General features: G+C 36.7%; 1 protein-coding gene across 2 annotated transcripts in view; it reads right to left on the reverse strand.

Annotated features, from left to right (window-relative positions):
* The window catches only part of LOC149225031 (C2 domain-containing protein / GRAM domain-containing protein), a 340,976-nt gene that overhangs the window by 288,613 nt on the left and 37,672 nt on the right, over positions 1-14,691 (reverse strand). For both annotated transcript variants that reach the window (XM_089386432.1, XM_089386431.1), the window contains exons 2-3: positions 2,959-3,009; positions 2,459-2,556 (exon numbers count right to left, since the gene is read on the reverse strand). In XM_089386432.1, coding sequence (XP_089242558.1) covers positions 2,459-2,556; positions 2,959-3,009 — 149 coding nt within the window. The remainder of the gene's footprint in view (positions 1-2,458; positions 2,557-2,958; positions 3,010-14,691) is intronic.

Below are 14,691 nucleotides of genomic sequence, written 5' to 3' on the forward strand. Positions count from 1 at the left end.
CTAAAGAAAATCAGCTCCAAAATCCTCCTAAATCAGCTCTAGAGCAGCCCCTATAAATCTGCATAAAAACACTGGGGTTTATAAATTTTGGGGGGAAAAAACTGAATATTGGAGAAAAATGGATGGCAAAAATTACCTTGATTTACACTCTAAATTCTTTGGAGAAAATCAGCTCCAAAATCCTCTGAAATCTATTATGTAGCAGCGCCAACAAAATTAATAAATAACTCTCTAACCACTGAGGAAAACCCAAAGATCTCTGGGAAAAAAAATCCTTGAAGTAGCTCGAAAATCTCCGTTAATAATCAGCCCAGCAGCTCTCCAAGCCTCCAATTAGCTCTTCAAAACTGCAAAAAATCTCTCTTTGAACAACCCTGCAAAAAACTTTGAATTCTCCTAACCAAACTCAACTCAAGAATTGCAAGAGACTCGAATGAATAGTGTGAGTGAAATAGAGGGGGTTGGGCTACTAGCGTTAGAAATTAGGAAAAATATTAAAAATTAAAAAAAAAAAAAAAAAAAAAAAAAAACAATTTTTTTCGCCTAGGTCGAGCGGTCGTGGGCCTTGCAGATCAGGGGAACCAACCTGCGAACCAATTTGTTTCGGTTCGGAGGGCCAATCCGGACCAGATTTGGCCCCAAACCGATCGGACTAGCCAGTTCCGATAACATTTCTTTCTTTAAGCATGTTTCCAAGGAACACATGGTATGTAGATAGTGGCATCTCATCATATGACATCAACTCGAACGTTTACCACTCTCAAGGAGCAGGACTTAGCAGTACAAATGCAGCTGGCTGATGATGCCAAGTATTCAGTAGCGAGAATTTCTACAATTCCTTTCCAACCCAAGTCAAGTAGCTCTTTGGACATGAAGGTCGTGTTGTATGTTCCAGGGCTCAAGAAAAATCACTTTCAATTCCAATCATAGAGGATAAGGGTTGCATCAGCGAATTCAAGAAAGAGAAAATATTGTCCCCTTGAAAGTTGTTTATCAAGAAGCAGAAGAACCAAAACAACTATGTTTTGTGGCCTGGGAAAGACCATGGTATTAGAAACCCTAAGATATGATTCAAGTTATGATTCTCATTGGACTAATCCTTTTATGCAATACGCTTCTCAACCAAAGTGTCTGCCAACACAATCGCAGAGGACTCCTCCCCCAAACCAACTTTAGCAAAAAGGGTGGAGAAACCCTACTCATGGAGGCCCTCAACAAGTCATTGTATAGCCACCCATGCAGCTTCTACACCCTTCACAGAGGCAAGCATCCACATCAACCCCTTCTCATCCACAATAACTTGCACAAACTATTCCTAACCCTAATAATGGAGGGAAACCCAACCAACACAGGCTACTGGACTTGCCACCTACCATATCTATTCTATCTCTTTCCTAGAGTGCCAAGATATTCTTCTTCGGTCTGGTAAGACACTAACCCAAACCCATCCTCCTATTCACATTGAAGATTTGAATGAGAATGTCTAGAAGGAAGAACTAGAAAAAGAACCATCTCCTAGACCTTTGAATGATCATTCATGCCCTAAACCTCAAAACCCACCTTATCCAGAGACATTAACCAAAGAGAAACAAGTTACTCAGCCCAAGCTTGATTTCTTGGGAAGCTACACCCACTTCTGTCCATTGTTGTATTAATCGCTGGACAGCAATAAATATGGCTAGACATAGATACCTCGGCACTTATTCTGGGTGCACAAAGTTGTTTCATTAACAGAAACTTTGCATTATAAGATTTTGCCCCAAACAATTTACTCGATTGTTCCGTAGTTTCTATTAACGCATAGGCAAATCTAAATTATGGAGTTAAGTGTCTGACATTGCAAGACAGATATTTGATTTTACTTTGTCATTTCCCATCATCCATGCAACTAAATTTTTCTTACTATGTTAGTTTCATTCCTATTGCACTAACAATACTCGATTCATTTTTGTTCACAAAATGCAGCTGCATTTTTATTTTCCATATATGGAAGTTTCTTCCAATAATTTTTTTCCAAAGTTAAAGTTGCCCTTAGATATTTAGTTTAGTAATTCAGAATTTTTTTTACAGTATGTATTATGCAACTTACTTAGAAAAGAAAATACTGGGTATGAAAAGATTCAGAAGGCATGTTATACTAGACATAAAAGAAAGCTCACGCTTAAGTATGCAAAAACATTTTAAATAAGATCCTATAAAGAATTTGACATAATCCATGAATATGTGATCACAAGAAAGAAACACGTAAGAAATTATATTGATGTTCAAGGACGACCAAAACCAAGACAATGCAACTACTAAGCTACAAATATGTGGTTAAAGATTTACAAGACAGCTTTTGAAGACATATCATAATACAATAAAGCATCTCTGTCATATTACAACATGAATACAACATAGTGAAGAGATTGAGAGAGTTTTAAAATAATCAAAGACCAAGGAAAACCACCTCAGTTACCTAAAACGTTTCTGTGAGCCACAAGTGATGACAGCATAAGGATCCGATGTGCCATTTATGTTTGCACCAATTAGGTTTTTTGCTGCCAGCAGTTCTAGCTGAAAATGGGTTATTAAAAAGAGTAAGCTATTAAATCAACTATCTCTTTCATGAAATCAAACAAAATTGCAAACAAATTTATTAAGCATGTTTGTAAGGATGTGTAATGAATATGAATTTATATAATGAAGTGTAATTTAATATAGAATAATAATAACCCTTACTCACTTGTTATTATTATTGGTATTCTATATTACATTACACTTTATTATAAATTTCATATTCATTATAGGATGACAATAAAGACCTGCAATAAACATAACAATATACCAGATTAGGAGCTAAAAATGTCACTCATGAAAACAGCCAAGAATCAAAATCAGAGCTTATGATTGTTTCCCAATAGATTACTGACAATTTTAGAGATTAACATAGGTATGAGCTTTAATGCAACTCCATACCTTTATCATATACACAAATGAGCTGCGCCATTCCACTTTGGTTGAAACCATCTACAAAAATAATACACAGATGCATCTCAAATAAGAGAGCAAAAATATCAAATATGTAAATGGATGGAAAACCAAAAACATCAAGTTATTAACTAATAGTAATGGAAATTCTAGGGTACAAATTTAGAAGCATTGAGTATGGCAAAGACTGATCTTCCTAAATCAATTTCCTGAATTAGAAAGATTAATTCACCTTTTATGTGCTTGACCTTGACAGAAAAATATCAATTTATTCATTTGATTTGGTTATATAGATGGTCAACCTAATCATATTCACGTGAGGTCCTCCTTGCTAAACAACGTTGATTTCACAAAGATGTCAAACAAGACTATTGATTTCACTAAGATGTCAAACAAGACCGTTGCAACTGAACATTTTAATATTGTAATATGAACACACTTTCTTAAAATTATTACTATCTTATGGCATTATTCTCCTAATTTTAAAATCATTACTATCTTATGGCATTCACTCAATAGACTACATTGTTTTCACATGAGAGTCAAACAAAACACCCCTACAATTTAACTCTCTACAATATTATCCTAATTTGAACACAACTATATCTTATGGCATGAACTCTCCTCCATACTTTTAATCTTACCAAATGCTCATTCAAATTACTTTCCATTCTAACTCCAAAACGAGAAAATACATTAAACCTGTCAAACTTGTGCAAATGAAGATCAATAATCACTACATCCCTCACTCAATCCAAATTCCTCCAAACTTCTAACATTCTGCCATATTAGCCTTTCCAATCCAACTCAAAATAACATATATTATCAAAAGCTGAAATCCTTTGTCATCAAGATGGACTTTGAAAAAGTTGTAGGCACTCAAGTTTAGCCTATTCTTTGTTCAAGGGTGGAGACTTTAATTTTGGACACTTCAACTTCCCTATCTGTTAATCAAACTAAATCTAAGGAAGTTGGCATGTTCATGTAGATTAGGTGAGCCTGCCCTCCAGTCCCGACCCTCTATATGCCAATCAAAGACGCCCTCAATTAACTCCTACATCATTGGACTACCAACCATCTCATCAAAGATATTCTCTCCCAAAGCTTAACACTAGGAAAATGGTTAACGGGCATATCATCAATGATTCTTTTCTTACCATCTTACCTCAATGACCCTTGAGCTCAATGAACAACACCATAGATTGTATACAAATCCTCAATGAACCCTCGAGCTCCTAGTTGCAAATGGCCTAAATGCAAATGTCACAAGCTACCTCAAGAAGGCATCCCTTCCCGATTAGCTAGTTAGGGGTGATCAATGATATAGTCTAGTCATGTGTTGAAGTTCTTGAGGATCACCTATGCCTTCCAAGCTTCATTGAAGTCCCTTGGGAGGCGATCACAATGAATTTCTAATAGAAATGTTAATAGGGTTTCAAGACTTCTATCTCTAGCAACTAGTTCCCAAATTTTCTCAAACGTGCTAGTTGTTGCACGTGTACTACACCTCTTGTTGGGTGTCATCTATTACGACCTATTAATGACCAGAGAAGCTACTTCAAGGTTTTTTTGTAAGTCAACCTGAAAGGAAGAAAATACTTTCATAGGGTCAACTAGGGGCTCTATTCCATCACTAGGGAGTGAGTTGGCCTATGCATGATTAGCTCGCTTTGACAAGCTCACGCCTTATGTGCAAAATAGATGATTCAGGTCAGGGAGGGTCAAGAGAACTAAAAAGAGCTCCTTTGCAATTGCATTTTACAAGGAGCCTCCCTAGGTAAAAAATGCCAAAGATGTCTCAATTCCCAAACGTTTTTGATGTCTCCAGTTAATCTACAAATAGACCTCTATGTGGCCCAAAGTATATGGAAGGCTTAGGAGACTATCAAGCACCACCTTTCCTACAAGGCTTAATGATCATGCCTATCCTCACTCTACACATGCATATCCTTTAATGATCATTGCATCTGATGATCTCCTCTAATTTTTTTATTCTCAACTAAGTGTGTATTCAAAAAATGTATCGTGAGAGCAATGGCGTGCACAACTAGAAGACATGGCTTATGTTGAAAGTGAAATTTTGGTTAAGCGTGTCAAACAAATCTATTACTGAGCAAATTCAAAAGTTAGATATTGATGCAATGTTTCTCAAGTTGGGCATGCCCACTCCATGTACTTGTTGGAAAGAGTTGAGGTGGATCTGCTCAAAAGGGTTTAAGAAATATAAACGTACTAAAGGATACCAATAGTTCAACATCGTGCCAAACACTGACGTCAAGTCAAACAAACATTGACAATAGCCTCTAAGCAATCTACCTAAATGTAATAGCTCCAACCAATCTAGCAAGTTTTTATTAGGCCTAAAAAGTCCATGTTTGCTTCATCCCTACATCTCGGTGGCGTTTCTCTTGGCCAAACACTAAAGCATATTGGAGTTTCCCAACTAGAACATCCTTTCTATCACAAAAAATTTAGATAGTCCAACATTTGTTATAATTTTTCCCCTATGCTAAGTTAGCGTGGATTTGGGCCTCAAACCTATGTGGTCATCTCCTCTCTATATAATTTGAAAGTCTGCTCTCCTCAATGATAAGCTCCCATGGGCAATAAAATTCCATGCAATATGGAAACTTGCTCGAATAGAACCTTTATTTATAATTTGGAATAAATGAAATGAATGGATTCTTAAAAGTGCTCATTCAAATAAGTTAACCTAGTACAACAAAGCTTTGATTTGAGCCAACATTCAATTGCAAATCCAAGTCGAAATTGAGAAGGTGAACCTTCATTAATTACATCTCAAATGACTACTAGAGTACTGGGGATGGTTCCTTCCATCAGGGGTCGAGTTCCCCCAAAGGTTCACTCTCCCCAACTCAACTTGCTCACACAAATCTAGCAACAAGCCATGCCATGGAACAAACAAGCCAATTCAGGAACAAAATGAATGTTAGAGATGAAGTTGAGAACTCCACAATGGGAAACGTCCCCCTCAACCTAACAATGTTATTTTCCCTAGTCTTGACTTAATTATCTCGATGGAGAAACATCCTAAGCAATAAGATGATGACAAATGCAACCCTACTCTACCTATTAATGAGTTGCAAGTTAGTGGATGATGTCCATGTTACCCACCACCAGTGGGTGACCCCATTCGAGAATTTTTCTCCTATGTTTGTCTTCAGCTGGCAACCAACAACCACCAGTGTAACCAATATATTGTGCCAGTTGATCTTCGCTCCATGACCCAGTCATATGTCCCCTCGCCCATCTGTTGAGAGCGTATGTTTGAAGGTGGGACATCCAATCCTAAATGTATGTCTTTCATTGTGCAATCGGGTGCTTATGCTTGTTTTTCCTTCTGACCATTGGGTATGGGTTATTGGGTGACTTGGAAGAAGGGTTTTGATTGTAGTCTTGTTCCCTCACCTTAAATAGGGGGTTAATCCTCAACCCTAGTCCTGTAGGATCTCCCCTACTGGCTTATAGCTTGAGAATGGGCACTACTTGGGAAACCTCGATTGTGGTAGTGCAGTCCCGTTTTCCTGTTTCATATTTTTGTTGAAAATAGCAACAAGAAATGCTAAAAATAGAAATGCCAAAAATAGAATATTCCAATTTTAATTTGTCCTTGAATTAAAATTGAGAATTAAAATTCGAATTTAGTCTCACCAGATGCTTGAAAAATAATTAATTAACTCATCTTGGATTAATTAGTTGGAGAAATTCAATCTAGAAGTCTTTGTGAAGTCATACAACAGTTATCCCTTAAATTAAGGAGATAAGGACGAGTTATAACTGAGTTGTAGTTAGTTAGCTCAGTTAACTAAGTTATGTCCACTTAAAGTAGTTCCAAACAGTTTGAGGAACTAATTGTGAGTTCAGTCAGTTAATGCATGCATGCATCCAACTAGTGTACTCTAGATAACTGAAGATTCTCTCATCGATAACTCATGCATGTCTATTTTGAGAAAGACCTAGTTGAAATTAAAGACAGGGACATTGTACTATCAGTTGCATGAGTTTTCTTATAAAGGAAACTCATCCATGCAGAAGGAATAAGGTTCCTTGACGATTGCGCAGTTTTACAGGGTGTGAGATCAATTTGAGTGATCAGTGTTACACTTGGTAACAGCAGGATCACCCAGGAGAAACTGCGCAAGGAAATAGGAGCTTGGAGGGTAGAGGAGAAGGCTTGTGAGAAGCTTTGTTTGCCTGTGAGCATCCAGGAGAATTGTACTGAGAGCTAGCTAGCTGTGAGAGCTGAGGCTTTGTGTAATTCTGATGTATTTCCACCTTGTATGATAATACAGATAGGGGGTTTTTAGCTGAGGTTTCCCCAGAGTATTCTTTTGTGTTTCATGTGTATTGATTCTTCTTCTTATGGTTATATGTGTTTAGCTCTGATTCAGCTCGATCTTTAAGCTTCTGCAAGTTTGATAGTAGAACTAGATTATAGTATTTTGCTTTGGTATATTGCATTATCGAATTAATCCACAGTGAGAATTTCTACAATTTTTCACTCCCCTCTGCACATTACATGCCTTGTTCATCATCTCCCCTCTTTGGGTCCACATGGCCATTGGGTCCACAAGGCTCTAGTACTCCCCTTCCCTTGTCCACATGTATGGATCAAAACTGGAAATGTTGCCCCGGAGGTTGATGCAGCTAAAAAATAAAAGAGGATAAAAGCATATCATGCTCACATACAAAAGAAAATAATATCACAAAATGCAAAAGATGGTCAAGACATTATATTAATGTGTGGGCAAAAACCAAAGATGAGCTTTACCCGTTCACTATGGCCATAACCCTAGTACCTAGGGCCCCATGAGTGCCCCTCCCACATCATTATGGAACATGCTATCACCTGCCACCTACACCTACCTACAAGTTGTTGGAAAAAGTAACTATGTTCGGTCTTCAATAATGTACTTGAGTCATTATGTAATGTATTTGTCAAAAGAATAAAGAAAAGAATTTTTATTATTATTATTGTGACTTAATAAAGCATAGGTTTCATGCTTGGGTCACCATGGTTTAGGTCAAAGTCCCCATTGAGGACTTATAACATTTATTTTGGGTCTAAGGAATTATTGTACATTTAAAGAGACCCTTCTTGGGCTTTTGAATCATGTAAATCGGTTAAGTATTGAGTCAAATGTGAATTATGTAACCTCCACACCATGTCGGCCTAAGAGACAATCAAGTCAGCATAAGGACTCATTATACCCCACAAGAAGCCTATAAAAGGAAGGACTACAAATTCATTTGGAGCATCACTTCTCATCTTCTCATCTACTAAGCAGAAGTGCGAAAATCTTGTTGTTGGGAAAAAGTGCGAAAATCTTGTTGTTGGGCAAAAGTGCGAAGTGTATAGCTGGGAAAATTTTGTTGCCAGGAATCTAAAGTGAATGCAAGTTTGAGGGAGTCTAAGGAGAAGAGAAAACGAAATTTTGGTGGTGGTCTCACTCTGGTTCATGCTCTGGACTGGGAGAACGATGTCTTCCAAGTTGGACTATTGCTAGAAGCTGTTGGCTGCTACAAGTTGTTGCATAGTCAAAGTTGTTGGGAAGAGGTCAATCTTCTGGAGGCTAACTTGGTGTGAAGGGAAGGTCTATTCAAGGTCTAGGGTGAAGAGTCTCAAAGAATACCATTGAAAGGAAGAATTACTTTAACTGGGTTTTCCCCTCAAGGGGGGTTTTTCCCTGGCATGTGCCTACATCTTGTGTTCATTGTTTTTGTTGCTTTTGGTAATTGCTTGATGAACTAAAGAAAGAAGATATAAAGAATTGTAATAATAAGAAACATCAGAAGTAATTATCAAGATCGAGAAAATCTTTACTACCTTTCTGATTTTCCAACATGGTATCACAGCTTTGGTGAAGAAAGAAAAAAAGGCAGATCTATCCAAAGTCACTATCTCAGGGAAGGAATCTATCATATTCAAGGAAGATGTCTAACTCTATCAAGGGTGAGAACAAGCTTGAAGGAGCATCTAACTTCAGATCCTGGAAGAAGAGGATTGACCTAATCCTTGAGAAGAACTTGGTATCAAATCTGGTAAAAGGAAATATAAAGAAGCCAACTGAAGAAGCCAGTGATGCCGACAAAGCAAAATTCAGGGATCTAGAATTGGTGGTTATGACTCTGATGGTAGAAGGGATAAAAGACCATCTTGTCCCATTCATAGCTAACATCAATCATGCTCAGGAGATGTATGAAGCCTTGTCAAATTTGTTCACTATTAAGAACATCGGTCAAGTAGCAAGTTTGAAGAATGAGTTGAGGAATATAAAGATGACAAAGGAAGATATTGTGGCAACCTTCTTTGTGAAAATAGCTAGACTCAGGGATGATCTTTTGGCCATCGATGAGATTATTCCGGACAAAGAATTGGTGATCAATACTACTGCCACCCTCTTGGAGTGCATTTGCTTCAGGTCTCAACAATTGGAAAGTAGCTCCTACCTTTGAAGAATTGTGGACTGCATGTAGTCAAAAAGAATTAAGGATCTTTATGGCTGCCAATTCTAAAGAAATATCTAATGCTTATGTTGCTCATCATAAAGGAAAGAGATCGAAGGGACCAAGGAAGAAAGTTGACATGTCTAAGATACAGTGTTATCAATGTCATAAAAAGGGTCACTATAAAAGTGATTGTCCCAAGAATCTGAGGAACAAGAAGAGAGGAAGAGATCAAGCCAACTTTGTTGAAGAAGGAGACTCAAAGAAATCCAAGCTTGAAGAACCCGACATTAGGGACTTACACTATTAAGTCCTTTGCTTGTAGTTTTATATATCTTGTTTTATATGTTTTAGAATTTATAGGAAAAAGACATCTTTTATTATTTCTGTAAGTTTGCAGGTATCCCTCTAGCTTTGGAGGGAGCTTCCAACAACTACCTAGGATAAGTATCCTATGTCTTTTCAGTTTTGGGTTCATGTACTCATTTAGTTTTGATTATATCGAATACTAATCACCTTTCTCCCTCTGTTGTCTTGATTAGGAAAAACAACTGCAAGGAGGAGGATCTCTCAAGACAAGGTTAGTCAAGAAACAAAGGTATGCTTTGAATTCATTAATTGAAAGGATTATTCATTTGATGATCCATTACTAACCTTATTATGACTAGCAGTATTGAATGCTAGTGATTCATCTCTTGATAAATCTACCCACCCCACTCTTATCTGATTTCATAGAACCATAGACAGGTTTTGGAAAACCCTAACCGAAGGGTACGCTGTTGCGAAAGTCTGAAACCCTAAGCTGATTAGGGATATTGTGAAATGCTAGTTGAAGTCTTTATTGATGATTTCATGTTTGGGATTTTGGTATGATCAGAAATCCTAACTTTTTAGGATGGAATGATAAGGTCTAAAATCCTGGAACCTTTGAAGTTATGGTAACATAGGTTCGCTATGTTTCTTCATTGGAACCCTATTTCATTAGGGTTTGGTGGAATATAAGTTCTACATTGGAACTCTAATTCATTAGGGTTTGGTGAAATGCGTGAGCAAGACCTTATTTTGTCTTAGAATTGATTTACTTGGCATGTGTGTGTTGTCTAATCAAACCCTAGTATAATCAAATGATTGTGTGTCTAACTCTTATTTGATATTCTTAAGAAGTTGGGTTTGACTAACACATGATATGAAATGTCTTTGCATGATAATGAAATCTAGGCATATATATAGATATGTCCCTTTTGGTTGAATCCCTAGCTTGGTCTAGGTTAGATGTATTTATGTTATTGGACATATGATATGCTTATGCATGGTTATGAATTCCTAGATATGTGATGACCTAGTCATTGATGGTCATAAGTATTAGGATTCAATGAGAGTCCTTGTCTGAGATTCTAGGATGTTGATGTTTAGAAATCTAGGGTGTTATAGCTAGACCCTAGTGAAGTTAAAAGTTGTTTAGTATGTGTGATATAACAATCTGAAATCTATTAAGTGATTGTTATGAAAATCTAGGGTTTTATAGTTAAATCCTAGTAGTGACATTGTCTGGTGTGAAATATAATAATCTGAGATTTATACATGTAATCATTGTTGAGATTGGAAATCTAAGGTTTTGGAATTAAACCTTAGTCAAAGTAAAATCTCTGGAATATGATGATTTGAGATTTGTGAAGAAACTGTTGAAATTTGAATTTTTGGTTGAGTATGATGATTGCTCGGAAATCTAGGGTTTGCAACTAACCTTAGTAGTAGTTGGTCATGTTAGTGATTGATTGATGGTTGATTGAAAATCTAGGGGTTTGGAACTAACCCTAGTGGAAGCTAGTTAGGTTAATGACTAAGTTGTTATTGACTTTGACTGATTCTTTTGTATGAAATCTAGAATTTGTATGAATCCCTAGTGAGAAGTCTAACACAAGAATTTTGGAAGGTTGTTAGATGATTTGTAGATCCATATTGGTGTGAATGGTTTCTGGGGTTTGTTATATGTTGTATTAAAGTGTGTCATACCTTTGGAAAACCTATTGAAACCTTAGATGAATGTTGTTATGAAATAGTCTAGGGTGCATAACAAAGTCCCTAGCAAGATGTTGAAGAGTATATGTCTCTTGTTTAAAAGTTTGGGTATCTTATATGAATAAAGTTGAAATTCTTCCGTGATTTTGATATGGCTAACATCATGCTTCTATAGATTTGGTTGTACTTGCTATCTAAGCTATGCAGGTACACAATCTTCAACTTGGTGAAGATGTGATGAGCATGATGGGGATGATGATAACTCTGATGAAATGATTGGAATCCACAAAAATATTCTCCTATGTCGAAAAAGAAGAAGTTGATCTCACGGAGAAAGCATGAATAGAAGAGATCTCCCTAATATTAAGAGGGAGTCCAGATAAAGAGGTGCTTCCTGGTTGAGAGGGAGTGACAGATATGGTTCTTTGTTTCATGTGTCATGCACTAGACCAGGACTAACAGTCGTAAGTCTGAGTGAAGGCCATGAGAAGGATAAGGAAATTGGAGAATGCATTTTGAAGTGTTGTTGAAAGAAGAAAAGCAGGATTCAATTGAAGAAGATGTTGTTGCATATGAAGTAGGAAGAAAAATGTATGATTGAGGAATCTTTGTCAAAGATTCAGTTGATAGTCCTACTATGGAGAATTGAGAAGCAACATTTGTTGCCTAGAAGACCCAGAAGTTTATATTTGATTATATACTTGTGAAAGTATGTTATTGATTGGGGTTGTGTTTGTATAGGTGAATCTCTCGAAGGAAAGCATGTTGGTTACCAATCAGTTTGATTGGGAGAGATTGGTTATTCTTGATTTGTTGGATCAAGGGGTGTTGAGGCTTTGCGAGTGAATCATTGCCTGGGTAGACATCTGACTGACAGTTTGTGTTGATGTCTAAGTCCCCGAAGTTGGAAAGATGGCGTTGATCATTGAGCTCTGACACGCACCTAGATTTTTGGGTTGGTGGTACCTAGAGGGGCTGAAAGCTTGAGTCCACCTTAGTCCCACCTGGATAGATTGCCCTGGTCAGGAATCTAGTCCATGGCACTGCGATGCCTAAATTGTTGAATGACTGATTGGATAGACTGCCCTGGTCAAGAATCTAGTCCATGGCATTGCGGTGCCTAAAGTTCTTCATGGTACATATAGTTTGAGATCTTCCATTGTATATGTACATTATGAATACTTCCCTAATTAAGAGGGAATGTGGGAAAAAGTAACTACGTTTGCTCTTCAATAATGTACTTGAGTCATTATGTAATGTACTTGTCAAAAGAATAAAAAAAAGACTTTTTTTATTATTATTGTGACTTATTAAAGCATGGGTTTCATGCTTGGGTCAACATAGTTTAGGTCAAAGTCCCCATTGAGGACTTTTAGGATTTATTTTGGGTCTATAGAATTATTGTACATTTAAAGAGACCCTTCTTGGGCTTTTGAATCATGTGAATTAGTTAAGTATTGAGTCAAATGTGAATTATGTAACCTCCACACCATGTCGCCCTAAGAGAAGATAAAGTCAGCCTAAGGACCCATTCTACCCCACAAGAATCCTATAAAAGGAAGGACTACGAATTCATTTGAAGCATCACTTCTCATCTTGTCATCTACTATGCAGAAGTGCAAAGTGAATAGCTAGGAAAGTCTGTTGTCAGGAAGCCGAAGTGAATGTGAATTTGGGGGAGTCTAAGGAGAAGAGAAAAATCGAAATTTTGGTGGTGGTTTCACTCTGTTTCATGCTCTAGATCGGGAGAACGAAGTCTTCCAAGTTGGACTGTTGCCGGAAGATGTTCGTTGTTGCAAGGTGCTACATAGTCAAAGTTGTTGGGAAGAGGTCAATCTTCTGGAGGATGACTTGGTGTGGAAGGAAGGTTTGGTCAAGGTCTAGAGTAAAGAGTCTCAAAGAATACTATTGAAAGGAAGAATTACTTTGACTGGGTTTTCCCCTCGTGGAGGGTTTTGCCCTGGCATGTGCCTACATCTTGTGTTCATTGTTTTATGTGCTACTGCTTTTGGTAATTGCTTGATGAACTAAAGAAAGAAAATATAAAGAATGGTAATAATAAGAAACATCACAAGTAATTATCAAGATCGAGGAAAATCTTCACTGCCTTTCTGATTTCCCAACACAAGTTAGTGAGAAAAGCCTTCTACCCCACAAGGTGTGGTTGGTGGCAAGGAACTCAAAAAAGGGGTTGTCACACTAATCCCGACTCTCTTTGTTTGATCTATCTCCCAGGTTAGCTAAGGGGGGTCATCTCTAATGAAAAATTAAGCTAAAAGATGTGAGTTTCTACGAGAGTATTATAGTGAAAATGGATTACTTTTAATGATTTATGAGAAAATATGATGTGAGCAACTTGAAATAACAACATCAATCATTAACATGAAAAACACCATAAAAACAGTGTCTTATAAGGAATTTGCTCAACAATTTAAAGATATATTTACTTAAAGTAAAATGCAATGCTCTCAAAAGAAAAAGCAATGTAACCTCGAAATGTAAACAAAAGATTGTTAGCACAAGCTATTGCAAGATACAAAAATGTTTTTGAGATAATCAACTTTATGAATCAAAACATGTGAAACATATCTTGCCAAAACCTAACAATTAGTAATTAACTTGGAAATGTAAAAGAACGGAAGTGTTAAACCAAGACATCAATATGCAATTAGACTTGAAGCATGAAAAAAAGCACTTGTCTGAAAATATTACAATACTTGTTTTTGGAATAGACTTTGCATATGAAAACTCAAACCATCATGAAACAAGTAAAGTAAATGTAATGGAAAGTGCTCTTGGTTAATTTTATTGATTATCTCTACAACAAGATTACACATTAACTCTTCAATCCCCAGACCTCAATAAAGGAATAGGGGGTCCCTAAGATGTCTACTTCAACCAACTTATGTTGGAGGTAAAATTTTAATGAGGCTTAGAGTCTTCCTATACTAAAATGCCTAGATGAAGTGCAAATTGTGTTAATTCCCCAATTTAAAATAATGTTACATGCAAATGCTTCAAAGAGAAATAAGATAGTTGCAAAATTTGAGAGACTCGAATGTAAATGAGCTCATATGTGTTTGAACCATTAAATAAAATAATAGACAAGTAAAATGGAATAGATTGCTTTAAGTTACAATTGTTTCAAATAAATGATAGTGCTTCAATAATTTCCATGACATATAGCATAAATTGACCAAGTAGTGAAGCATATACTTGAAGAAATTATGAAAC

Source organism: Pinus tabuliformis, chromosome Q (assembly GCF_031772625.1).
Source record: "Pinus tabuliformis cultivar Carrire ecotype Pingquan chromosome Q, CPIR1, whole genome shotgun sequence".
NCBI classification, from domain to species: domain Eukaryota; kingdom Viridiplantae; phylum Streptophyta; class Pinopsida; order Pinales; family Pinaceae; genus Pinus; species Pinus tabuliformis.